Source organism: Lynx canadensis, chromosome D4 (assembly GCF_007474595.2).
Source record: "Lynx canadensis isolate LIC74 chromosome D4, mLynCan4.pri.v2, whole genome shotgun sequence".
NCBI lineage: Eukaryota > Metazoa > Chordata > Mammalia > Carnivora > Felidae > Lynx > Lynx canadensis.
In genome coordinates, this window is record NC_044315.2 from 79868112 (window position 1) to 79895704 (window position 27593).

Sequence of the window (27593 nt, forward strand, 5' to 3'; positions counted from 1 at the left end):
TGTTGGTCTGCCTTTCAAGGCCCTTCATAACCTTGCCTCAACTCGCTTTTCCCATCTCCACCGCCCACCTCTCCTTGCCCACTGTGGCAAGTGGATGGCTCCAGTATGCTATGTGAAGTTATTCCTGCGTTCCGGACATCCCCTCCGCCTGGAGTGCCCTTTTCCACGAACGCCTGGGAAATCTGGCTGCTCCTTTGCCAGGCAGGCTCCCTCTGGGTTGGAAGGAATCTCTCCGGCCTCAGTGTTCCTATTATCCTTGTGCATTACAGCCAGCCTGTTTCTAGATTGTGAGCTGCTCGAGGTCAAGAGTATGTCTGAATCAATTTGATCTCTTGCACAGGGTTTGGCAAATATTTGCCAAATTGATGTTTCAAGAATTTGAATAAAGCTTTCTCTATAGCCCAGTTACTTTCTAACTTATGGAACTGGCAAAATCCAGCTGCTTTTCCTTGAACTTTGCTAAAGTGGGACTAATTCCAAAGGAGATTTTTCTATCTCTGGCCTTCATTGGGTCATTTTCGATGCTGACTGTGCACAGAAAGTTTTCTTGGTGGACTTCCTTTGCCTCAGTGTCATAGTTACCTACAGGAAATGGGAGAGAACAAAATACCAGCTCTCTGCTGGTTTTAACTCAGTGTTCTCCGCAGCCTGCAGAAGAACCCTGAGATCAGGGAGCATGACACCTAACATAAGTGGCAGAGCTAGACTCTGAACCCAAGTCTGATTCTAGATCTGATGCTCTTACTGCCTCTTTCAGAGGTTGGACATACCCTTTTGTAGGCCAAACGCCCAGAGAGCCTACTGTAGCCAACTCTAAAGGAAGGGTGAGTCGTTCTGAAAACATGTATACAGTAATCGGTCTGGCACTTGAAAATGTACTGCAGTGTTTACTTGTCCCCACAGATCCAGAGCCTGGTGACAGTATCTTTGTTCTGCACATCAGGGCACAGGACTAGAGGAGTTCAGTGATTCTGCAGGTCTGCGTGACTCCCAGCTTACCGTAGACCACACTGCCCCCCACCCTGCCCCCTGAGTCATCCTGTGGACCTGGGATAGGACCTAGATGAGTGGCTCCATGCAGGAATTCCTTCCCAGCATTTCTCAGGAAAGGTATGTTTTTTGAATCCAGAATCCCCAGAAAAATCACTTGAGGAAATGAAAAACAATACTAAAATTATCTGTGAATACTAACACTTAAAAGCATAAAGATGTTAACTGGTTTGAAGGAATCTATCTTTATCAAATCAAAACAGAGCAAGAAATACCAACACACGGAGTTGAGGGTGGAGGGACCCAGGGCAGGAGAGAAATGGTTACCCACCAATGAATCTTGCTTGCGATTGTTGCCATGTCCCAGGTGTGTCTGTCGAGCCCTATCTGCTGCAAACTGAGTTATTTGTACAAATAAGTTAATACACATAATATACTTTATACAAATCCTATGAGCTTTGTTTGAAGAAATAAGCTTTGGAAGCAAAATAAATTTTAATTTAGCAATTTTGACACGTGATTCCATGTATTCTTAACCTTGCTAGGGTATTTGAATGTTATTTGAATACTAGCCAGTAATGTTCCCTGGAGGTTTCCAGTGTTTAAATATTCCCTATAGGCTACAGTTCTTTGTAGTTACTGCTAAGCGTAATATTCCTGTTAAATTTTTTTCAGATATCTATGATAATGGGGGGGGGGATGTTTCAAGTATTTCAAGAATAACTTGTGATTTAGAGAATTTCTGAGAATTCTAATTTCTTGCTCCTAAATTCCAAAGTAAATATTTGTTGTAAATTTGTAATCACTAATCTAGACTACGAAGAACCAGGCACTCTCCAGCCTGGGCAGAACCATTGTTTTCAGGAGGTCTATATAGCTGTTCACTTTGGAACTTGGACTAGAACCCAGGTCTCTTGACCCCTCAGACCATTCACTTTTCATTCCATCACATTGCTGGCAGCCCAAAGAATAATCCCACCCCCTTACACCCTGGCTTCCGCTGTGGTTTTGTTCCAAGGGCAGCTAAAAGGCTGAACCAGAAACCATGGTAGAAACAAGTGGAAGCGACAGTTAATGAATTTTTTTAAGTGCAGACATGAACATTCAGGGTGATTAACAGGCTACACTTTGTCCCTGCAATTACAGAATCCATTTGAACCAATGACCTGAACCTCCTATAGCTAATTTTTTTATCCCTTCATGCCTATTTTTCTCTCTTCTAACTGTCCCAAATTTAGACAAGTTTATTTATTTTTTTTTTTAATTTTTTTTTCAACATTTATTTATTTTTTGGGCAGAGAGAGACAGAGCATGAACGGGGGAGGGGCAGAGAGAGAGGGAGACACAGAATCGGAAGCAGGCTCCAGGCTCTGAGCCATCAGCCCAGAGCCCGACGCGGGGCTCGAACTCACGGACCGCGAGATCGTGACCTGGCTGAAGTCGGACGCTTAACCGACTGCGCCACCCAGGCGCCCCTAGACAAGTTTAAAGTAATAACCCATCACATCACACGTATATGTAGAAGGGTTTCCTCCAAACACCTGGGAGCTAAACTCGGCAGGGACTATTGCTGGCATCTGGAGGGTGAGGAAAGCAAAGGCACCTGCTTGGAGTGGCATAGGCCATAAACACCAGATTTCTCGGATTGTGTGACTGCGTGCATTAAGTAGTTTTAGAGCGGCTGTACGTTAACTATTTTAATAAGGTCAGTTTGAGGTCATTCCCCATCTTTTACTTCATGGCCCTCAGCTGTTTTTTGCCCCCATGGATCAGGTACTCACAATAGAAAAAAAGTTCCACATCCTGTTGGCGGTAAAGGTGAGAATATTGTGGGGAGAATGTGGGAGGGAGGGGTAGGAGTGGCAGGTGGCCAGATGGAGTCCTGTCATGCCTCCTCAGTTTCCAGGAAACCAAGACCAGAAACCAGACCATTCCTCCCGGTACCCAACAGCTGATAGACGGTTCATTCACCAGGGAGAAGATAGTTAATTTTTCAAAGGGAGCTTTTAAATTATAAATCACACATATTAATTATAACTTTAATATAACAAATGTTATTAAAAGCAGCAATTCAAAACCATAAATCTTTTCAAAGGTGCACAGGGTTATTATAAGGTCAGTTGGCAGTAATGCAGCTATTATCTGCTATGAATGAAATGCTGGGGTGTGGAGCCAGGGTGGCCTTCCCAGGCCTAACGCTGACTTCCCAAGTGAGGAAGACACCCCCTCCCCTCTTCCGGCCCAGAGCCTCTCTGGAGCTTGAGTAGAGAAGGTACAGGTGCACTGTGGCAGGCCTTGCTCATCCAGTGCTTTCCCAGAAGCCTAGAAAGCCGAAGCCAGGCAGGAAGCCACAGACTGGATGCCGGGTCCCACACCCCTGCTAGGCTGGGGGCTGGCTTCTCGGCTCCCCTTCCATCTGGCCCCAGCGGGGGGGCTTCCGTGGCAGCAGCTGTGGGGCTGAGAAGGGAGAGAACTGGGCCCAACCCCAGCTGTTCCCTGCCTGGGTCCTGCTGGGAAAGCAGAGGGGAGTGGGTGGGCCACGTGCAGGAGGTGAGGTCCCGTGTGAAAGGCACTATAGGAGCTGAGGTTTAAGGCAAGGGGCGTCTGAACAGTCTCAGGGACTCCACGATGCGCACAGCTGGGGAGGGCTGGGCACAGCCACGGAAAAACCAGCTCCCCAGGCCTGCTGCCCCCACTGCCGCCCCTTCGTTCACCCACTTTCGCCTTGCAGCTGGCAGCCTGCAGAACTCAGCCAGGCTGGAGGCCACGGTGGCAGTTGGCAAGGCTGGTCCCCATCTGGTCCACCCCCTGCCCTAGTCAAGGCACTTCTTCCTACTTTCCAATCAAGTGGGTCAGTTTCTAATATCTCTGGAAGCAGCAAAAATGAGGGGTCCCCTCCCCTTCTCATTTTTGGTTTCCCTCCAGATGGTATGAGTTGTAATGTCAGTTCTAAGAATTCTACTTATACCCCCGCTGACAAAGGCTTCCCTTTGGGGGGACTGAACAACACAAGGCTTTTAAAAGTCCCAACCTGTCCCAAAAAGTGATTGTCAGTCTCAGAGTGCGGCAGGGGGTGAGGAAGAGGGTGTGCGCCCTCCACGCCTCCCTGTGGGGTCCTAGCTGGTTCATGGGCAGGACCAAGGGGCCGGAGCTGGACTTTCACAGTTAGTTGCAGCACAGGTCCCCTGAAGAGGGCCACAGGAGAGCAGAGGGCAGGAGCCAGGCTGGCACCGGAGGGAGTGGGGTGCGCGTGTGCGCGTGCGGGTGGTGTGTAGGCCTCGAGGGTGAAAGCACACGTGTGGATGGCAGCTTCTGTGAGAGTGGGTATCGCTCGGCTGGGTGTGAGGTGGGTCTGGGGGTGGGAGGCACAGGAGACAGCCTGAGGTCTCCTTTCCTCCCCCTTCCTGTCCCGCAAGTTTTTGAGGCCAGGACCTCGGCAACGATGAGGGGGCGGGGCCAGAGAAAGGACCAGCTCTGGGACCTCGGAAGCCGACACCTGCAGTCGTACTAACCGGGCTCTGGTGTTGGTGCCTTGAGGCAGAGACCCAGCCTCTTGGCTCCTGGGATCCCGAGAGCCCCGGGGTCTCTGCCTCACCGGCAGAGGCAGCCTCCCACTCTCACAGCATGGAGGGGCAGCAGAGGGGGGAGGGAAAAGCTCGGAGGGGCGTCCTCTTCACCTTCAGCCATGCTCGAAGGTTCCCGTTCGCACACCGTGGTCCCTGGGACAACCGGCTGCCCGCGGGTCAGCTGTGAAGGACATCCGGTACGGGGACAGCCATGCGTGCGTAGGTGTGTAAACGCACCCCCCCCCCCCAAACGGGGTAGGAGAGAGGTAAAGGGACATAATGGGACGAAGAGAAAGACTTGGGCCTCAGGGAGAAGGGTCCTAGCGCCATGGGGACACACATTCAGTTACAGGTAAACGGTTGGAGGGAGAGTGTGAAGACACTGAGTGACAGCCAGTGGGACCTTAGACACACAGGCAAAGGGGTGGCGAGCCTGATGAGGCCCAAGAGCGGAACAGGCACGCAGAGAGGCGCCGGCCTGGGCCTGGCAGGCAGGCGGGAGGGCCTTTCGGCCACAGGCACTCGCAGCTGTCTTGCTTTCCTCCCCCGCCCGGGCCTGGAGAGAACGGGCTGCCGGCGTCCCCTGGGGCTCGTCAGTAAGGGGTGGTCCCTTCCCACTCCACCAGGTACTGGACCTTGCCCTCGGGCGTGACCCTCCTGGCCAGCACCTGGTACTTCTCCCCACAGGCTAGCCGCCCGGCCGCGCCAAAGTAGTTGGTGATGGAGGACTTCAGGTGGGACAGGGAGGAGTCATCCTCACTGATGCTCTCGAAGGTGTGGCTGTCGACGCCCTCGTCCGGCCGCTCGGGGCCCAAAGCCCCCTCCGCGCTGCTATCTGAGGGGCAGCGTCCACCCGGCTCGGCTACCCGCCGTTTTGCCCGCAGGGGCACGTACGCTTTGGCCGCCAGCTTCCTCTTGCGGCTGCCCACTGTCCGTCTGCGTCAGGGTGGGGGGAGGAAGACGGCGGGAACGGGGTGGAACGATGCTGACCAGCCCCTCTCCCTGAGGCCCCTCCCGGGCGCCAGGCACCGGGCCGGGCCCCAGGGGGCTGCAGCATCTCACCACAGTCCTCACCACGGTCCCCACCACGGTCCCAAGGAGGCCGAACAGGAGAAGCCACCAGCGGGCGAGTGGCTGAGCCAGGCATTCAAACCCAGGTGTGTCCGGCTCTAAAAGTGCACACTCTCCACGTAGGACCTCAGCACTGCACGCACAGGTGGAGGGGTGCCACCCTGCGCCTCCCGAGTGCCGCGCGGAGGCCTCGCCTGCACCTGCATCGCGGAGGCCCTTCCCTGGGGAGTCGGAGGGGGTGGGGGATGGGAGGGAGGGACTGACGGGCCTCGTACCCAGAGTCTTGGATTGCAGACAGACAGATGTACGTGGGCGACACACACACACAGACGAAGAGACAGAGAGAGGTGGTGGGGAAACAGAAGAAGAGGCATGTGTTCACAGATGGTTAGAAACAGAAGCCAAGCCCCGGGGAGCTTGTGAGAACCAAAGAAACGAGAGGAAATAACTACAAACCCAGAGGCAGCAAAGGAGACCGACAACTAGAGATGCTCTGATAGACGTCAAGACACAAGAGTCCTCACATACAGTCACAGGAGCCTCCCGTGCTGCCGAGCACCAGCTACTGCCACACAGGCTGCACCCTTGGCTAGGTCCCCAGGCACTTCTGTCCCTTCTCCCAGACCCCAGACCCTGCAGGATGCCATCTTCCCCTCCCTCAGGCTTCCAAATCAGTGGCTCTTTTCCTTAGTGACCCAGAAGACAGACACCAGATTTAAACAGCCAGGAAGCAGGGGACCCTATAGTCAGGGGTAGAGACGGGCAAAATCATGGCAGGTAGAGCCCTAGAACCGAAACTGCTCGGCAACAAGTGTCACATAACCTGCAGCTGATGAAGAGCCACCTGAAGGCCCACATCAGAACCAGATGGTCCCGGGCCCCGAGCTTGACACCCCAGCACACAGAGTGGGCCACACGGCACCAGGGGGAGGCAAGGCGGCGGGGGGACGACGGACAGGGTCCATCCTGCGGGAAGCTCACCTGGAGTCATAGGAGAGGCTGGTGGAAGCCGAACCGGAGGTGCTGGCGGCGTCCGTGGAGTCCACGTCGGAGAAGAAGGTCTGGCCCGAGCTGGCGCTGCGAGGGGGGAGAGGGTGAGCCTGCCGCCAGCCCTCGGCACCCCTTGGGACCCTCCAGTCGGCCCTGAGCGCCGCCCCCTTCCCCCGGCCCAGCGAAGGCCCGCCTTCCCTCCACGGCGCTTCCCACCACCGTGCCTGCAGGGGCTGCTCCTCGGCCTGTCCATCTCCTACGCAGCGGCCTCTAGAGCCCGAGGAGCCTCGGGACGCTAGAGGAAGCCTCCCCCCACACCTGCCCCCGTGGCGAGAGGTGCACTAAGGAGCCTGGCCACCACCACCTGGGTGCTATATAGACCCAAAGGGCTTTCATTTCCAGCACCCGTTCGAGCCTCCTAATAACCACGCGGAAACAGGTGGGAGGTGCAGAGAGGCTGGAGGACCCTGACGCCGCAGTCAGTAATTGGTACGTAGGGGCCGCAGCCCAGGCCTGACCAAAGCCCTTCCTCTCCTTCAGGGAGCACCAGCTGGCCTTTGATACTTCCAGAAACAGAACAGTGGGCTGTGCGTCCCCTCCCCGTGGGTGTACTGAGCATGAGGAGCTGTGGGGATACACAGACAGGAGCACCCAACACAGCCTGGGGAGGGCCAGGGAAGGCTCCCTGGAGGAACGGGAATGCAGGGTGGCCAAAGCAATTCTGGTATATGGTGTGAGGGCAGGGAGAAGCAGGACAGGGGCTAGACAGGTAGGGAGGGCCCAGGCGAGGCGGCCTTTGACCCTGCTCTGGGGAGCTGTCCCTGGGAGCCCCGCACACCTACAGCAGGAGGATGTCGTGCTGAAAGTTCTATCGTGGGAAGACCCGTCAGGCAGCCTAGTCAGTAGGCCTCATGCAGCGTGGACCCTTTTAACTGGAATGACCCAAGGGACCTTCCACTCCCTCAAAAGGCTCTCTCGTTTGCCCCTTCCAGAGCCTTCCTTCATTGCCAGGGAATGGAGGTCTCACTGCTTGCCTCTACCCCACGCTCCAGAACAGCCCTCTCTGCCGGGTCCCTCGTCGGTACCTTTTCAAACTCTGAATTTCGTCCAGCGAGAAGTCAAATATGCTGGCCAGGTGGTGGTTGGTGCTCCAGGCTGAGGTAAAGTCACTCTGTGGACACAGGAAGGAGCAGGAGGATGGGTCAGTGAGCATCAGACCCGCCCCCCACAGCACCCTCTCTCTGCTGAGGGCCACACAGGGTTTCTGAGGGCTGGGCCTCCCGAAGGTTAGACTCGTCACTCGCTCTTTATTCTGTCTGACCAGGGAGCCACATCAGACCGGTTCTAGCCCTGTCCCTAGCTGAGCACATGGCCTTCGCAACTCTGGGCCGCAGTTACCTGAACCGCAAAAGGTGGCCAGCGACACCTGCCGTGCTTCCCTGATAGAGGTGTTGGGAAGCACAGAAGAATGAGATGTTGGCTGTAAAAGCAACTTGCTCGCTGTCAGGTGACAGGGAGGTGTGAGCATCGCTAGTATTCGTCCTCCAGGGAGGGCTGCAGCAAGGATGCGGGGCCAAGGAAAGACTGCTCCGGAGCCCTGGGTCTAGGCTGGGCTCTGCCACTGGCTGAGGTGTGACCTCGGGAAAGTCACTGTCCCTCCCTGGCACTCAGTGTCCCCACTGGACTGTGGAGGTGAGGATATTACCTACCCTGCCCCGCCCCCTTTGGCTTCTCAGGAGAGTTTGGGGAGAGAAAGCAGTCGTGGGAGAGTGTAGGGAGAGAAAGTGGTGGTCTCAAAGTGCCTGGTTTTTGCTTGTTTTGCTGCAGAAGGAACTGGCTTCTCCTTTAAGGTATGTGGGAGAGTCCCTGGGGCCTGGGGTGCTTCGTTTCCTGCATAGGAATCCCTAATTAATGTGCTGACCCTGTGTGTGAACGTGGAGAGCAAGAAAACAAGAAACTAACACTGGGAATAGCATCTTCCAGCAAAAACTTTGATCTTTTTCTTCTATAAACTCGCCTTTTCTGCTGCTGGAATTCGTGAGGCAACAAACTGTGGAGACAGAAAGGGGAGAGGGTGGCTGGGTCAGAGCCTGAAGGCCCGGAGGAAGGAGAGGCAGGGCTGGGCTCCCAGCAGGGCGGGTAGGGACAGGCGCTCCTTCACAGGGCTGTCTGGGGAGGGCACATCCTCCAGGCAGCAGGTGTAGGAGGGTGCGGAGGGGGGTGTGGTGGGCAGAAAAGAGGGAAGGATGTTCTGCCCTGGGCGCCCAGGATGAGGGGCTCAGCTTGGCCAGGAGAGCTAGGGACCCCGTACACACTCTCGCTTCCTCTTCCCTCTCTGCCTCAGCTCTAACCCAGCAAGACAGGGCCTCACGATCTGCCTTTCCCTCCAAGCAAGGCAATAGGGGCCGCGGTGGAAGAAATCCCAGATGGGGGATCAAGTCCAGCCGCTGACTGGCCCTCTCAGGGTGCCTCCAGCTGGGCCTAACCAGGTGGAGTTCTTCCCTGCTCGCTTGGATGTCACTGTGGTCTCTGGGCCCACCGCACAGCACATAGGCTGGGGCTGGAGCCAGGAGCAGCGGAGACCCCGAGCTCGGTCCCCAGGCACTGACCCAGGCTTGCTCTTTCCTCTCTTACGCAGCTCAGAGGAGGCCACGCTCTCAGTGGGCACCAGGCCCTTGTCGGGCAGCAGCTTCCCTGGCGGGTTGGGCGGGACCCGGATGCGCAGGCGGAAGATGCATTTCTTCTTCTTGATCTCCTTGCCACAGAGGAACCTGGGGGGAGGGGGTGGACAGGGGGAGGAGAAAGCTCTGGAGTCTGTCGGTCCATCCTCCTGGGGAGGAGAGTCAAGCATTAAAATTACTCTCTGTCTCCCTGGACCCAGAACTGAAATCCAGAGTTGCCCATGGAGATGCTGATTCCTCAAGGCCTGTGGGACCAGGGGTCCCAGGTGGTGGCTGGGGATGTGGCTGGTGGTCCCCCCCATCCTTCCTCTTGCATGTCTGTGGTTCCTGCTGCTCCTCCTCTCCCTCAGCCAGCCCCAAGGTCACCTTCTATCGGAAGTTCCAGCTTTCAGTGGAACTGCTATGGCCAAGACACTGGATCCTGCACCATTCTGGTCTCTGGTCTCCCCAGGGAGACTGGAAACACCTCCAGGTACTTCCCTCATCCTTCCAACACTAGCCGAGCTGCCATGAGGTGAAGAGGTGACTCAGACAGTCCTCCCCCTCAAGAGACTATCTACAGGGAGGGCAGGAAGCCCCACTACTCAAGAATAGTGAGAAGGCAGAAGGAATATAGAGTGGCTAATTCTGTCTAGCGATGTCTGGAGAGGTTTCACAGAAGCAGGGACCATGTCCTATTCCTCCCTGTGTCCTCAGCATCCACAAAGGGCTGACGCAGAGTAGCAGTTCAATAAACAGTTGTTCCTGGGGGCGGCTGGGGGGCTCAGTCGGCTAAGGGTCCAACTCTTGGTTTCGGCTCAGGTTGTCATCTCACGGTTCATGAGTTCGAGCCCTGAGTAGGGCTCTGTGCTGAGTGTGGAGGCTGCTTGGGGTTCTCTCTCTCCCTCTGTCTCTGCCCCTCCTTCTCTCCCTCTCTCCCTCTCTCGAAAACAAACAAACGTTTAAAAAACAAAGTCGTTCACGGAACAAATGAGTGAAATGGATGGAAGTGCATCCCAGTCAAACAGGGATCTGAGCAAAAGCACTGAGTGGGAGAGCAGTGCATTCAGAATGGCTGACACCCAGAATAAAGCAAAGAATCAGTGGCAGAAGGAGTGGGCAGAGTCTCCTCATAAGAGGCCTTGAATGCCATGCTCAGGGGCCTGGGCATTCTGTGCAGGAGTAGCAAGGGATGTGCCAGATGTAGGTTCTGAGGAGTCAGAAGTCTAGAGGGGAAAACATGGTGCTGGGGACAAGCTAGGAGGCTGTGGCCCACCCAAGAGATGATGAATGGAACCTTCAGTGCCTGGCCCAGAACCACAGACGGCCAGAGCAGGACGGGCCCTCAGAGATCAGGGGTGTACCCCCTGTGGAGCCGAGCCCAGGGCCAAAATGCATCAGGTCACTGGAGTGCTCAGGGGAGGCATCACAAAGGAGGTGGAGTGCTCCCTGGATCTTGAAGAATGGGTGGGACTCATCTAGTCAAAGAGAAGGGGCAGGACACCCAGGCTGGAGCACAGGCTGAGCAAAGACCACGAGGCCAGAAGATGCTTTACACCCAATCCCACCTGTCGGGGGGGGGGGGGGGGAGGGCCCATGCACGCGCTCCCTTCCCTGCACGCACCGGCTTTTGTAACTGTTGAGCGCATTGAGGAGATGTGGTCCTCGGTCCGTCACGGGGGTGCTGGTGAGCTGAGGGAGAGCAGCCAGCAGGACAGTCAGACCCAGGCACATGGGGGCCCCTGTCCCCTCCCTGAAATCTCCGGGTGAGGACCCTGACTTCCTCCAGGATTCCAAATCTTTTCACCTCTCTGAGCTCACTTCGCCCTCTGGAAATGGGGAGAGTAACTCCCGTCCTAGATGTATCAGGAGCTTTAAAAATGCCCATGCCCTTGACCCAGTAATGCCACGCCATGGGATCTATCACAGAGATCTAACGTGAAACACAAAGCTTTAAGTACAAAAATGGTCACTGCAGCGTCGTTCCTAATGACGGCCAAATATGAAACGTGGGCAAGAAACTGCCTGCCCAACAGGAAGGAAAGCACTAAGTAAACCATGCTAGAAACCAAGGAAACCATTAAAAATGTTGATGAAAACTCTTTCTGGAATATGGAAACGTATTTATGATATAATATGAATTGAAAAAAAAGATGATTTAAAATTTTACTTACTGTATAACCTAAGCCAAGGAAAAAGGAAAAACAGACACAGAAGAAAGGATGGAATACATTAGTAGCAGTTGTTTCTGTGTGGTGTGATGGGTAGGTGACGTTTTAAAGTCTACTTCCTTATGCTTTTTGGCATTTAACAATTTTTCTGTCAGGAACACGTATGTTCTTTTTACATATCAGAAAAAAAGTTATTAAAAATACCAGCTCTATCTGTCTTTTAAGGCTTTACAACACGTATGGCTTTTATAAATTATCAAACACCATAAATGAAGATGTTGTTATATGAAAAGCTTTTGCAAAGCATAAAGGGTCATCCTTTTTAAAAAAAACTGTTTTTGGTAAATTCCTGTCTCATCAAAGAAAGATTTCTGGCAGTCAGTAGAGAATATGCCCCACTCTGGATTGGTAGAGAGGACTCTTAAGGCTGCCGTTAGGGAAAAGCGGGCATGGCCCCACCATGAGAGAGGTTGGGATGCCCTGGCTCCAATCCTGGCTCAGCCCCAAAGCTGTGCTGGCCACCTCTGACCTCCTGAAAGTCTGTGGTTTGTTACTTTACTGCCCAGCTCCCAGGCTCGCAGGCTCCCGCTGACCACTTCTGCTATTCAGAGTAAGATCAGCAGAGGGCAGGCCCACTTCACTTTCCACTACAGCCAGGTAATCTGGAGCAGGTCCAACATCTCTGTAGGGAGCCCTGTTGCAGCCAGATCCACCCCCGGCCCCCTGCTGCTGAGTCAGGGTGGCCCCAATCCGCCCGCTGCCAAAACCCGGGTCAAGGAAGCCCCTCGCAGGGCAAGGGCTCAGAGGCTTGGACCAGGGGATATGGCAGCTGCAAGGCTCTAGGTCTTTCTCCCAGCCAACAGCCCTTGCGGGCAGGTGGTGCTGCCGAAGGGTGAGTCCTCAAAAGAGACCCCGACACCAGTCCTGCACTGTGTGACCCTGGGCAAACCTCTCACCTCTCTGGACCTCGGTAAGCCCACTGTGGAATGGGCTCTGGCCGTTCTGCCTTCCCGTGGCCCTGCATACCTTGCCAAGCTGCAGGAGCTCCCAGTGGTGGTTGACAAAGGCCAGAATCTCCTCAAAGTCAAAGTACTTCTTCTTGCTCTGCACCCCCAGGTTGTAGAGGGCCAGGTGAACCACATCCACCCTGGGCAAGGGGGCGAGTAGGTGGGGCTGGGGTGAGGCGGCAGCCTGCCCAGCCCGGGCTGGAGCCTCCGGGGCCCAGGCTGAAGGGCAGGGGCAAGGCTGGGACCTGGTGGCTGGAAATGGAATTGTTCCCGGAGGGAGGTGGGAGCGGAGCAGCTGGGAGGGGACAGGGGTGGGCCTGGCCGAGCGAGCCCCCCCGTCTCACCATCGCAGGGGCAGCCGCTCGATGTACTCCGGGCCCTGGTTACACACGGAGCAGAAGAACAGGTAGAACCTGGAGGAAGGTGGAGAGAGGCCTGTGGTGGCAGGGGCTGACACCCCACCCTGGCCCAGCCCTCGCCCACCCTTGCTCCCCACCAGCCTTCCCACAGTGAGTGCTGTCCTCGTTCCAACGACTAGTGGTCCCTGCAGGAGGCAGCGGCTAGGACGGGGCAGGACACAGACCACACAATACTTCCCGACCTTCCCCTATGCCAAACTCTTTCCCAAACGCCGTTATCCCAGAGTGTGGCTGAGTTCAGAGCCAGCTGAGCTAGGCTGGGCTGCAGTGGGCACCCTCTTCCCCTCTGAGACACACACACACACCCACGTGCACACACACGCAATCACAACCCTGACACACCAACCAAGACACGCAATATCTGGTGTGACACACAGAAGCCTTCTGTTAGCTTAGCCCCATTCATTAGAAGCCAGATCAATCATCCAGCTCCCAGTGGCTCCTCTAGTAGCCTGGGTAAGGGTGAGGCAGGGCCTCCTGCATCCCTCCCCCTCCGCCCAGACTCAGGAAGGGACTGGGGCTTAGGGGAGGTGGGGCTTTGTCTAAGGTCCCCGACAAGTCAATGGCAACTGGGGCTGTGGTCCGGCACAGCCCTCTACTGAGAAGGCCTCCCTCACCCTGAGCCGCCTCCCATAGACAGGCACCCACCTCACAGACCCCCACCTGCGTAGGGCCTGGCAGGCAGTCTGAAAGAGCCACCGCCACCACTGTCCCCTGTCCCCTCAAGGCTGAAGTGGATCAGATTAGCACCTACCGGTCTCCGAACATCATGGGCTCATTGAGGCACTGGGTGCAGGCCTCGTGGAACCACTGCCTGCACCGGTAACACTGCAGCATCCGCAGGTACCATCTGGAGAGCCAGAGGAGCCAGGGTCAGCCAGGCCCACACTGCTAGCCAGGCATCAGCCTCCGCAACCTCTCCCAACACAAACTTGCACTCCACCGGGGGAAAAGGAAGAGAACTCACAGTTACCGAGCACTTAGGCTGGGCCTGGGGGAGGTCCAGGGAGCAGGCATATGCTACATTGTTTGATCTCACCCTCTGGTAAAAGATGGGCCACTGCCCTAATTTTATAGACTCCGAGCTTAAATGGCTTGCTCAAGGTCACTCAGGAAGCAAACGGTGGATGGTGATTCAAACCCTGGCCTCCCTAACTTCAAAGCCTGCCCTCCTCATGACACAGTTGGAGCCCCCATCTCTGGACTGGGCCCCACATACAGCTTCTCAAAAACTACCGCAATGGAAAGGTCTGCCCTAGAGACTTGGCAGGAATATAATGGCTCCTGTAAGCTCCATGGGCAGCGCCATGTCTGCTTTTTCTCACCCAATACTGTATCTACCCTGTCATGGCCATTCAACAACTATGCACTAAATATGAACAAAGAGCAAAGTGGTATTTCCTCACTGACAACCGATGCTTCATTCATAACTTGTCAGGTGCGGTCCATGGACCGTGAACATCAGAATCACCTGGGGTCCAGGTTAAAATACGAGGATTCCTTGGCCCACTCCAGACCTACTCAATCTTTTGCGGGGCGGGGGGGGGGGGCGGGCGGGAGATGCACTGAGAACCACTGCCTCAATTCTGTTAAGGTCTCTATAAGCATTTCTTCCTCTGTTATCCCATAGACCTCCCCACACCCAGGGAAGTTGATGGGGCCAAGGTAATTAATCCCTTGGCCTGCTAGGCTGGATAAGCCTAGCTAGGCCTGCTACCCTGCTAGGCTGGATACGCCCAGCCTCCAGATACCTACTGGTTGTCAACAGAGCTTGGGTCTAAGATTCAGGACTTTAGGGCATCCCATACGGATATGTCCTGAGGGCAGAGACCCCATCTGTCACTTCTGTGGTTCCTGCCACAAGGTCTGGTGCAGTCAGGCCAAGAGAGCAGGCTCAATCCCCCATGGCTACGGGGAGGCCCAGGCTGGCAAGGAAGAATCAATCAAAGACTCCTGTCCTATAGTCAGGGCAAGAATCCCGTCCACAGCATCCCTGACATATGACCCCCTACCCCTGCTTGCACACTTCCAGGCCAAAGTACTTTAATGCCTCACCGGCAGCCTGTTTCATTGGCTCGGACAAGAGCAAGGTTTACCTTCAATTCCATGCGCCAGCAGTAACAGCTAACATTTATTAAGTGCCTTCAAGTAACAGGCACTGCATGAGCCTTTATGTGAATTAATCTAATCGCGCCCTGTCCACCACACCGTATAGCGGGAAAACTGCGATGAGGACTGCACTCAGGGGCTGCACACAGCCCCAAGGGGCTGGGAGGATCTGGACACTTGGGGCTAGGCTCTTAGCCGCGCTTCCACACTTCCTTCCCTTCCTGGAGCCACATAGCCTGAGCTCCAGCCTCGCTCCCTCGGGCCCCGCCCCTCCGCGGAGCCCCCGCCCACCTCCCCGCCCCCGGAGGCCCCGCCCCCGCGGCCTTACTCTCCGGGCCCGCCGCAGTAGCAGTAGCACTGCTGCTGATTGGTGCGGTGGGGCGAGTCCCACTCGAGCTCCTCCGGCTGGTAGGACAGCACCATCTTCACGGCCTGAAGCGTCCTGGCGATGGCGCCCTTCTTCAGCGCGCCGCCTTTCTGCGGGGAGATGAGGGTCCGGCTCAGCGGCGGGGTCCCGGTGGGGGGTGGGGGGCGCGGCCACACAGGTCTGCGTGCGGCCAGCACGGGGGAAACGCTGACTCGGGGACCCGCAATTACTCCAACGTTGTCAGAAACGCAAGAAGCTTTTTCTTATCGATCCCAAATCTATGCTCTCTCCATCCCAGAAAGATCTCTATTAACAACAGTATTAGTAGTCGCACGCTGCAAGAAAGGTGACAATAATAACCAATAGGTACTGAGGGTGGCTGCTTACATGGATTTTGTCTTTTGATAGTAGAGCACCATTTATTGGGGGCCACCTACCCCTGGCACCAACCCATATCCATTTTACCATTGTGGAAACAGGCTCGGGGAGGCTAAGGAACCCGGCCAAGGACAGAACGCTCCCTGGTCAGTGGCAGGAGGGCTGTCTGCCTCCAAAGTGCAGGCTCTGTGACCTGCCGTCAGGTGGGAGCCCAGGGAGTCCAGGCTCCCAGACTGGCGTGGGGAAAGGCAGGGGCTGCAAGGGGGGAGGGCTCACCCGCACAGCCAGGGCGAAGATGCAGCGTCGGCAGAACCAAGGTGTGAGCAGGGGCCGGTCGGCACTGCCTGCTATAGGGATGTGGCACTGCTGGTGGTAACCTGAGGAAGAGAGGGGGCTGCTGAGCGCCCACAGGGAAGTACTGACCCCAAGCCAGGCAGCCCAAAGGCCACAGGGCTGGGGAGGGTGGCAGCAGCTAGGAGGAGCCCGGTGCCTGCCAGCTGCCAGGGCACTGGCAGGCGACGCTCGCCAAGGCAGCCAAGTTGGCGTCCAAGCAGGCGACTAAAAGACAGCCTGGGCCCCAGTAGGGGAGGCACGACAACCTGGCTTAAGCCTTTGTGCCCCATCTCTCCACCCTCCTCTCTACTGGGTTAGGGGAAGCTCCAAACTGCATACCTTGTCTCACTTTCCTGGAGCCCCAGCTCCCCCCCAGGGGTCACTTCCCTGGGCCCTCATTCCCATGGACTGGCCCCCTGTCACTCTGGAGCTCCAAGAGAAACGGGAAGCCGGCTAAGATCCCAGTAGCGAGGCATATGCCATTTGGGGCCAGTGCGGGTGGGGGCCTCCCATGTGCCCTGCTCACCACACTCACCCAAGCCACACTTCCCACAGATGAGGATCTCATTCAGCGGCCCTGAGGTCTTCCCCAGGCAGATGTTGCACTTGGGCTCCTCCCCTGGAACGCCAGCTGAAAGGGAGAGAGGGAGGCCCTCGGGGTCAGGTTCTGCTCACTCGCAGGACTTAGAAGAGTTTAAAAAAATCACCCTCCAGTTCCTGAGCCTCTACTGGACGTGGCGCTGGGCCCCATGGGCCAACTCACTGAATCTCAACTACTCTGAGGTACCTATTATCATTAGCCCATTCTAAAGGTGGGGAAATTGAGGCTCTGAGAAGTCCCAGAAGTAGGAGAGGTCGGATTCAAACCCATGGCTCTTTAACGTCAACTCCTTTGTTCTTTCTGACCATATCACGCTGCCTCTCCTGCCTAATTTAGCTTGTTTGTTAAACAAAATTTTATGTTAATAATAATAGAATGTTCTAGTGAAACTCCATGTTCTTACCAATAATGAAGAACTCATAGCCAGTCTTGCTTTGCCTATATTCCCACCCACTTTTTCCTCCCGTATTATTCTGAATCACTTCCCAGATACCTAATCATTTTCTGAAAATATTTCAGTATGTATCTCTGAAAGATTAGGATGTTCTTTTAAAAAACAAAAACATAACTACAGTGCCTTTATTGCACCTAAAAATTAAAAACGGTTTCTTACTATCACCAACAAATTCGGTGACTATTCACATTTCCAACTGTCTCTTATATAAAAATATAATAAGTTCAAGTATGTTCAACTGCTTTTTTTATTAGCCTTTTTTTTTTAACATTTATTTATTTTTGAGCGACAGAGCACAAGCAGGGGAGGGGCGGGGAGAGAGGGAGACCCAGAATCTGAAGCTGCACAGAACTGTCAGCACAGAGCCCGAAGCAGGGCTCGAACCCACAAACTGTGAGATCGTGACCTGAGCTGAAGTCGGATGCTTAACTGACTGACCACCCAGGTGCTCCACAAATGTGTTCAACTGTTTCTAATCTACAAGTTCTTTCTCATCTCTTTTTTTCTCTGCTTTTTTTTTGGGGGGGGGGGAGGGGTGGTTATTGTTGAAGAACAAGTGTATTTATGTGTGAAAGGTTTGCGTGAATAAATTAATACATTTTCAAACATGTTTCTGTCTGGTTCCCCCCAGCCAACTAAAAGTTTTGTTAAGGGCAGAAATGGTAGCTGCTCCTCACGATATCCCCAGGACCTCATAAAGTGTGTGGCACATAACACATGGTCAAGACATGTTTGTTGAACGTGAACACGCAGTCTCTTGCCTCTTATCCCACAATACGTCCCCAGGCAGGGGCTGCACTAAGCCGGCACTGGCTTCAGGAAGTAAAGCCACTGATATAAACCAATAAAGCAACAAGCTTAAGTAATCGATAACTACGGCTTGCTCAGCCTTGTGCTCTCATCTTGGGCACAGCCAAGGACAGGGCCCCATCCTGCCGGTGAGGCACAGTCGTCTGGAGGGGAGAGACAAGCCGTTCCCCAGGGGCGGTGGCACATGTGTGGTCCCTGGCACGTGCTGGACCTTCTACTCAATGTCTGCTGAGGGGTCTTTCTCACCTGTTGGCTCTCTGGGTCTTCAATAAGAGGGTAACTTGGGAGAAGAGCTCCTCATTGCTTTGGATCTCTGTATTATAAATTGAGGGTGAGGGGAGCTTGGAGAAGAACCTCCAAGTCTACATTAGCCACAGCATCTTAGAGAAAAGGGCAGTTTGGAATCTCTACAAACTGGCTGGGTTCTGCGGCCTCTACTTGGCAGGCTCCTTGAGATCATTTCTTACAGTAACAAATTATTTAGAGACTGCCTCCCTGTAACTCCGGAGCACTGGGCTAAGAGTTTTACGTGGAGTCTCACTTAACCACCCTGAGAGTCCAGTATTTTTATCATCTCCTTATTGTTCAGATGAAGAAACAGGCTCAGAGAGGTGTTGTCACTTGCCCAACGACACGCAGCTAGCCAGCAGCAGAGCTAAAACTTGGTCCAAGGTCTACTGAGCCTCCGCTTGGAGCTCCACGTTGGAAATATGAGAGTGCCGTGACTGCTTAGTGAGGTCTGTCGTGTCCGTGGGAAGGGACAGCGGTGGCAAGACAGGAAGATGTCAGCTCTCCGAGTGCAGGGGTGGCACCCAGCCCAGCTCCCTTTCGCCCCCGAAGCTGGTCCAGCCCCGCGTAGGCATGATCATCTTCACCCTGCCCGGTCCGTCTCTGCTCTCCTGGCTTTCCACCGAGGCTAGAGCTGCCTCCGCTAGGTTTCCTCACACGGGGGTACGGCACACTGTGCTCACGTCTAGAGGTGCCCGTCTGGATTGCCTGGACCCCTCCCCATTCCTAGCCCCAGACTGACCCACAGCTTCGTGCAGCAGGGGGTGAAGCACAGCAAGAAAGCAGACACGGGCCCGAGACCCATCCCAGTTCTCCCGGCACCTTCCCGAACCACCTTCTCCGCCTTCCTGCCTCCCTTGTGACAGGGGAGACATGGGAGTAATCAAGGGCATGACAGATGTCAGAAGCCCTTTTCCGTGTAAAAACACAACCGGCCACCTTACCATCTTCTCAGGTGGGCTTGGTGGGGAGTGGGGAGACAAGGCCAGGTGCCAGGAGTGTAAGAGAGAAGGACAGGAGGACAAAACGGAAGTGGAGGAGGAGAGAGGGCCAGGGACGGGGCAGGGGGCCCAAGCTCTTAGGAGTACTCACCATGCTGTATGTCCTTCCACAGGACCCAGTATTTGGAATTATCTTCAAAAGTCACCAGGCAGCTCTGCTTAGAACTACTGACCTGGGGCACAGAGAGGGAGGGGTAACGTGAGAAAGTGGCTGGGGAAAAGCCACTGGGACGTGGTCTTCCTCTCCCATTTCTGCCCCTGCAGGACAGAGAGATTACACCCACTCCTTGCGCTCCAGAAAGCAGAGCTGGGCTGGAAGGGGAAGGAGGACAGCAGTTCCTGGTAGTGCGCGCCCAGTCCCTGGAGCCGCACGGTCAGGGGCCAGGGGACCACAACTTGGTGGAAATGCTGAGGACAGCACAGGCCAGGTGGTCATCTGAGATCCTCTCCAACCTGCCTTTGTTTTGTTCTGTAGGATCGCAGGGCTCTTTTCTAAAGACCTGGTTGGATGATGTTGGCCCTAAGGATGGCACCTGCAAGAGCAGACTCTGGCTCCTTCCACGTTCATCTTTGGAGGATGAGGGGGATGAAGGGAGGCCTAGGCCAGAGGATGAGCAGAGAGGCTGAGCCTCGGAACTGGGGCCCGGGAGGAAAGGTTTACCCTCTTGATCTTCCCGAGGTAATACAGTCCATCCGTCCAGCGGCACAGCACATACTGGCCCTCCGTCAGCTTGGACATCAGGTCTTTGAAGTTGTTCTTGGCTTTTGCCAGAGCCCCCTTGTTGGGGAGGTGGCTGGTGGCACCATAGGAGTCCCGAGCACCTGGGTCCAGAGCGCGATTCTCCATCAGCTTCCCCTGACACTGGAAGAGAAAGAGAACAGGGTTTTTACTCCTCGCTCCCCTGCTCCAGAAGTCCATCCGGGGAAGGAAGGAGACTACCACTTACAAAACCCGGGCTATGTGCCAGGCACTTCTATTATCTCACTGGAGCCTCATGACAACCCTGCGAGGGAGACATTATTACTCCCATTATACACAGAAACTGAGGCTTGGCAAGGGAAAGTGGCCAGTGGGGCAGAGGCAGAGCCGAGATTCATAACCAGGTGGGCTGATTCTAAACCCCACCTCTCTTTCCCACCCATACCATGCTGCTTTCTAAAGACAACGAACCCCTCAACCATCCACAGAGTGGTCTCTGCACCCAGGGGGCCTGAATCGCAGGCGTAGGACCCTGAAGCTCTCTCCCTTAAGCAAACGGGCTATCTGAGTGGAGGGTCTTCTCCAGGGGAGCAGCGGAAAGTTTTCACTCTCCCCCCTCTCTGCCCCTGCCCTGAGATCTGGCCCAAGGAAAGTCACCTAGGAAGGAAAATTCCTAGCTGGCTTGTGACCCGGTATAGACTGGCCACCTGTGTCTTTTGTAATCCCCCTTTCTGTTCTCAATTGTGGGGTGATTTAATGAAAACCAATTCTGGGACATTTAAACTCACTATGCTTCTACTCAGATGCAAATGTGCTCCACACAGTGAAGTCATTGCTGGTCACTCTCTGCACACCTGTCTCTCTCACCATCCTACGACATGTGCCACTGCCCCAATGCTCTCTTCTTTCTGCTAATGGTACCACTGATGGTCCCCAGAACCCGAGCATCTTTAGACTTCTCCAACCAGTGAATTGCCACAGTCGGCCAACTTCAAGCCTAGTGAATTCTGGCATCTGGCCCCTCTCTTCCAAGCCCATTTTGGTTCAGGTCTCTTTTGCTTGGGCCATTCATTCATTCATTCATTCGGTAACTGGTTCGGAAGGCTCACTTATGCTGGGTACTAGGAAGGGGAATGAGACACCAGCGCCCAGTGCAGGTCACTCCCTGCTTTCCTGTCTCCTACCAGACTCTTCCCCAGGGCCCCCAATTCCCTTTCTTAGGCTCCCTTCCAGAAACCTTCTGTGGCTCCCCCATGTCTTCTGCTGGCATTGAAAGCCTTCCCCAAGGCCCCTTCCTCCCCTCTCTGGGCTGACCTGGCTCAGTGCCCTTCCACACACTCCCTGCTGAGCCAAAACACAGCCTTGCACCTCCTACTCTGGTCCCCTCCCCCCCCGCCGGCCATGGCACCGGCACCTGGTGTTACAATTATTTATAGACAGGGAGAGAATTCTGTGTGTTTTTCTGTGTGAGTGCATGTGCCCTCCCGTGAGATTGGGCTTGATGATGTCTGCAGCAGTATGTCAGTGTGTACATGAAATGAAATACATGCGTGCGCATGTCAGGGGCCATGGGGCAGGCAGGGCACTGTTGGGGTCTTGGCCCCCCAGACGATAGTGTGGCCACGTTTCCCTCCACCCCACACACCCATTCTGCCTTTTTCTGGACGGCAGGCCATTCTGCCCTTTTCTGGACAGCAGGGCAGCGCAGGCATTGGGCAGGGTCAGCGCTCTGAATCCCTGCCTTCTCCCTGCCACCTGGCTCCCAGGCGCTGCGAAGTCCCCGCCCGCCGGGCCTGGGCCCCGGGCCGCGGCAGGTTCACAAACTGACACTTCCTCCCCCCTCGCGCCGTTGGGAGCCGGCCCGGTCGCCGCGCCCCCACTGGCCGGGCGGGGGCCCCCGGGTGGCGGCCCCCTCCCCGCGCCTCCATCCTCCCGGGGCGGGCCCCCGCGGGCTGTGATTGGCTGATTCAAACCCATCTGCAAAGAAATGCCTGTTTGCGGGTTCCCGTCGGCGTCCAGTTCAAATCCGCGGCACCCGGAGCGCGGGGCCGGGCGGGGGCAGGAAGCGAGGATGATTCATGCGCCGGGGCCTCTCCCAGGGCAGCCGTTGGCTTTTTAAAAAAGGGTGTTCAGGAGGGGAAAAAAAAAAAAAAAAAACAACAAAACCTTGCAGAGGTACCCCCTTCGGGTTCAAGCGCTCCTCTCTTCAGTCGCTCCGACGCCAAGCCTCCCCCGTCCCAGTCCTGCTGCAGCCTGACTTCGGACGTGAGCAAAATCCCAAATGCCCCCGTCGGTCTCCACCCCGCCCCACCCCCCGCCCCGAACGGGAAAAGTCAAGATTTGGGGCTAGGGAGCAGCGACCTGTCACCCACGCCCCCCTAAGGCTCGGGGACTCGGGCGGGGCTCCCCGGCCCCGCGGACGCCGCTCGCCCCCGTCCCAGCCCCAGGCGCGCGGCTCCCCGGGACCCCAACCCCCCCACCCCGACCCCCGGAGGCGCTCGGCCCGCCGCAGTCCGGGGAGATTTCGAGAAGAGGGATGTGTGCCGGGAGCGAAGCGTGTGGCGGGGAGTCCCCGCTGAGCTTACCGCGAGCCTGCGTGTCGGCCGGTCCCACTTGGAGTCTGGCCACCAGGCGCATCGGCGGCGGAGGCGGCTGCGCGCGGCCCGCGGCTGCCCGGCCGAGTGTCCGCCCGTGGGGCCGGGGTCGGGGTCTCGGCGGGGGCGGGGCGGGGCGGGGGCGCCGCGGGGAAGAGGGGGGGGAGGCGGGGGAGGGAGGGGCCGGGGCGCTCAGGAAGGGGCCCCCCGGGCGCGGGGCGCCATCTTTTTCGCGTTTTCCCGCGAATTATTGACGTCCCGCTTATGTAATTAGCGGGGGCCGCGCCGGCCTCGCCATTGGAGCCCGCGGCCGCGGGGCCCCGCAGCGCCTCCCGCCCGCGCCCGCCCCCGCGCGCCCCCGGCCCCCGCGCGCGCATCCCCGCCGCCCCGCGCGCCGGGCGCAGGCACGCGGCGCGACAGCACGGGGACGCGGAGCCCGCCGCGACCCGGCCACGCCGCGGGCACACGCGGAAGCACCGCCCCGCGCCGCTGGAGGAAACACACTACGCAGCGCGCGGGGCGCAGACCTCCCGCTGGCCCAGACGCGCGGCGGGGAGGTGCGGACGCGCACTGGCTGCAGGCGGGGACGCAGGCCCGGGGCGGCCGGACGGGATTCACACACGTAAACACGCAGCAGCCGGCGCTCGCCGCGTGGACAGTCGGGCCGGAGACCAGCACAAGCATAACGTAGATCCACAGCGCACGCAGCACAGACCCAAGTTCCCGACACACGGTACACACGGCACACAATGGAGACACAGACTGGACACAGATACAAGGAGAGACACAGAGTGTGCTCGGCACGGACACACAACGGAACATGCACGTAAGGTAGACAAACAACAGGCCCACGACACCAGACGCATGGCACACGAACACAACGCACAGGAACGAAAACACAAAGATAGAATCGCGAATACATACCAGGCACACACACACAAAGTCTAAATAAATGGCACACCGTGAAAGACAACACACAGGGTCATAGGAATAGCTGACTGAGGCACTGGACATGACTCTAGTCACCTAGAGTCCTTGCCCTGGGGAGGGGGGGGGGTGCAGACTTGTCCGTATCCAGACTCACTCTGTGGGGGTGGGGTGAACACTTGCAAACAACCCCCCACCCCATCCCTCAGCCCTCCTCTGACCTGCTACCGTCGCGTTCTGCAGACACTCCGTGGAGTCTGGGGGCAGTGTGCACATCGTGGGTGTGGTCAGTGGGCATCCGCATCCCAGCCTTCCATGTTCACTGTCAAGTTGCCCACCATTGGCTCTTTGCCTCCCCGCCTTGGGCTCTGATCTCTCCGGCTGGCTGGCTCTGCCTTCGGGATGCCAGTGGCGGAGATTATGGAAGTAGAAGCTTACCTCTGGGTCTGAAAAGCCATCTCCACTAATTGCTGGCCGTGGGACCCTGAGTTTCCTTATCTGAATAGAGTTGCTGTGAAGATCAGAGTTGACATTTGCACAGTCCCTGGCACCCTGCGATCCTTGTAGTTTCAAGGAATTACATATTCATTGAGTGCACCCTGGGGGGACCTAGAGCTTGGAGCCACGGGGGGCCACAGTCTCAAGGGGGAATCAGGCTTTGACACAACACACACATACAAATATGAGGGGTGTGGTGCGGTGATCCAGAAGTGGAATTGGGAGAGTCCAGGCTTCAAATCCAGCTCTGCCTCTGGGCCAGTATGGGATCTTGGGTAAGCGAGTAGCCCTTTGGGCTGTGTTTCCACATCTGTCCAAAGGAGTTGTTAACACCACCCCATCTCAGGCTGTTGCATGGATGAGGTTAAAATCAGACTATGAATGAAGGTTAAAATAACATAATGAAGGAGCAGGTACATTTGTAAAGGAAAAGGTATGCAAAGCGAGTTTTTTTTAAAAAATATTTAGTTGAGAGAGAGAGAGAGACAGAGTGTGAGTGGGGGAGGGGCAGAGAGAGAGGGAGACACAGAATCTGAAGTAGACTCCAGGCTCCAAGCTGTCTTCACAGAGCCCGATGCGGGGCTCGAACCCACGAACTGTGAGATCATGACCTGAGCCAAAGTCGGTCACTTAACTGACTGAGCCCCCCAGGCACCCCTAAAGCGAGTTGCCAAAACAGTACAAATTAGGAAATAATAAATGCCACCAGAAAAGTATGATGGCACCAGTGATTACTTAGAGGCAGCTCTGACTCTGAATCGAGAAGAGAGTATAAATTTCACGGGGAAAGTGGCAGTAGGTAGAATGCAGAAATAGGGAGGTGAGCCTTCCAGGAGGAGGGAACAGCATTGCAGAAAGCCTGGGACAGAGAAGGTTGTGTTTATGGGGCTGGAGTTCAGGTGGATGGAGGGAAGCAGTGGAAGGTGAGGTTGGAAGAGAAAGAAAGTGGAGCTGAGTTTGGGGTTGAACTTGATTTACGGCCCACAGGCAAACCAGGGCCACTAGCAAGGTTACAAGCTAAGCTTTGGATGTTCTAGAGAGAGCTTCGGGAAGTGCCATGATCTGAATTTGCTTTGGGATCTGGCAGAAGTGGGCTGAAAGTGTGGACAAACAAGAAAAAGGCAATCCAATGGCTAAAAAAAAAAAAGGGGGGGGGTTAAAAAGGGTTAAGGATATCAATGGGCCATTCACAAAAGAGGAAACCTAAATGGCCAAAAATATGAAAAGAAGTTCAACCTCACTGGCCATGTGAGACATGCAAACGAGAAGAGCCTGTGCCACACCATTTCACGTCCACCAGACGGGCAAGAGTGAGAGTCTGTCCACGTGGGGAGAGGGGCGGGGTGCTGAGCGTGTGACATGGCTAAAACCCTCATACACCATTGGTAGAGATGTAAGTGTCTCCAGCTACATTGGCGAAGTGTTGACAACCTCTAATAAACTCAAAGGTGCCCGTTTCTGTGCTACAGTGATCCAGTCACTCAGCATATAATTCTGAAAACTTAGACCTTCATTAATTGTCCATCTACAGCTGTCCAGAGATAGACACATCGTGATCTGTTCATACAGTGGAATGATCTACTGGGAGTGAAAATAAACCAAGGCAATAAGCTTGAACACAGATATTATCCAGAAAAAAAAAAAAAAAAAAAAAAACAGCGTCAAGTTATAGGTACAGGGTGATAGAAAAAAAAAAATTTTTTTAAACACTCAAAACTGTCCATGTATATATTTTTAGGGATACAGTCGAGTCCAAAAAGTATTAAAACGTGTGCAGGAAACTAAAGACACCAAATTTAGAACAGTGGATAACCTCTGGGAGGGGAGGGTTGGGAAGGCGATCATAAAGAGACCCACAGGGGATTGAATTCTATCTGTGAGGATTTCTTAGGAAAAAGAAGAATATCTCAAGCAGAGGTGGCAAAGTGTGAAGAGTTGACAGAGCTGGGTGGCCAGTCCATAGCTGGTCCGTCTGATCCTTCTCCTTCTCAAGCCTGAAACTTTTTCTCTATTTTCTGTATGTTTAGGATATTTGGTGGCTTATTTTTTTAGTAATCGCTACACCCAACATGGGGCTCACCCTCACAACCCTAAGATCATCGCACACTCTCCCAAGAAAGCCGGCCAGGCGCCTCTGAAATATTTGGCAATTTTAAAGATGGGGGAGGTGAGGAGACCAGGAGACTGTAGAGCAGAGGAGGTTTGGTAATAACACTACCTGTCACCGGTGCAGGGCCATCACAGCTACAATTTCCTAACACATCTGGCAAGGAAGCTTGCCAGAGTTGGGGAGCTGGGCACGGCAGGCTTCAGAGCCATTTACAGGGGAGAGAATGGAGGCTTGGGGAAGTGATTTCTCCAGGGTCACATACCCTAGGGAGGGAGGACGGGTCCCTTCCCCTTTGCTGTGTCTTAGCGCCTGCCCATCACCGGAGACTCCCAAAGGCCAGAACCTCCAGAGCAGATCACGGGCCTTACAGTAATTCATCCTTCTTCGGTGCACTGCACTGTTCTAGTTTTTTCTTCCGATTAGGGACAGCTTGGAAAATACAGAAAAGCACAAGGAAGAACACGAACGTCACCTGTGATTTTCGTTGTCTTTTAAATTTTCTTTAAGGTTTATTTATTTTTGAGAGACAGAGCACAAGCAGGGGAGCGGCAGAGAGAGAGAGAGGGAGACACAGAATCCGAAGCAGGCTCCAGGCTCCGAGCTGTCAGCACAGAGCCTGAGGTGGGGCTCGAACCCATGAACTGTGAGATCGTGACCTGAGTCAAGATCAAGAGTCAGATGCTTAACCCACTGAGCCACCCTTTGTCTTTTAAAGTCAGTTTCAGGGGCGCCTGGGTGGCTCAGTCGGTTAAGCGTCCGACTTCAGCTCAGGTCACGAACTCGCGGTCCGTGAGTTCGAGCCCCGCGTTGGGCTCTAGGCTGATGGCTCAGAGCCTGGAGCCTGCTTCCCATTCTGTGTCCCCCTCTCTCTCTGCCCCTCCCCTGTTCATGCTCTGTCTCTCTCTGTCTCAAAAATAAATAAATGTTAAAAAAAATTAAAAAAAAAAAAGTCAGTTTCACTGAGGAGTGCCTGGGTGGCTCAGTGAGCATCCAACTCTTAATCTTGGCTCAGGTCATGATCTCACAGTTTGTGAGTTTGAGCCCCGCCTCAGGCTCTGTGCTGGCAGTGAGGAAACCGCTAGGGATTCTCTCTCTCTCTCTCTCTCCCTTTCTCTGCCCCTCCCCTGCTCTCTCTCTCTCTCAAAATAAACTAAAAAAAAAAAAAAAGCTTCATTGAGGCATATGTAATTCCTACACAGTAAAATCACCTACTTGAAAAGCACAGCACTAATGCTAGATAAGCTGGGGGTATATGAACGTGCTTGAACAAAGAAGAAATGCATTTCACAAATATGAGTAATTATTATTGTAATACAATTTTTGGAAATAACTATAGTAAAGTTACTTTCACCTTGAAGCCAGGTGACCAGCTAGGTGGGTCTGTGTTTCATTGCCTGAACTTGAGGGTCAGTTTATAATGTCCCCGGCATGAGGTGCCGGAGAGTTTCCAAATTATAGTAGAAGGTGTGACTGTTAACACCATTTAAAAATTAAAGACAACGGCAACAACATTTGGCGGGGTCAGACCGTGACCTATTGAAGAACCATG

General features: G+C 55.0%; 1 protein-coding gene across 1 annotated transcript; it reads right to left on the bottom strand.

Annotated features, from left to right (window-relative positions):
* Positions 1–3015: 3015 nt before the first annotated feature.
* PHF19 (PHD finger protein 19) lies at positions 3016–22671 on the bottom strand. Its single transcript, XM_030293196.2, has 15 exons — positions 22501–22671; positions 19877–20077; positions 19307–19388; positions 16597–16692; positions 16005–16105; positions 15312–15460; positions 13629–13724; positions 12800–12868; positions 12475–12595; positions 10902–10969; positions 9227–9388; positions 8580–8667; positions 7703–7788; positions 6609–6704; positions 3016–5492 (listed from the first exon to the last, which is right to left on the bottom strand). The coding sequence occupies exons 2-15, from the start codon at positions 20060–20062 to the stop codon at positions 5150–5152; spliced, it is 1743 nt and encodes a 580-aa protein (XP_030149056.1). The 5' UTR covers positions 20063–20077; positions 22501–22671; the 3' UTR covers positions 3016–5149.
* Positions 22672–27593: the final 4922 nt, after the last annotated feature.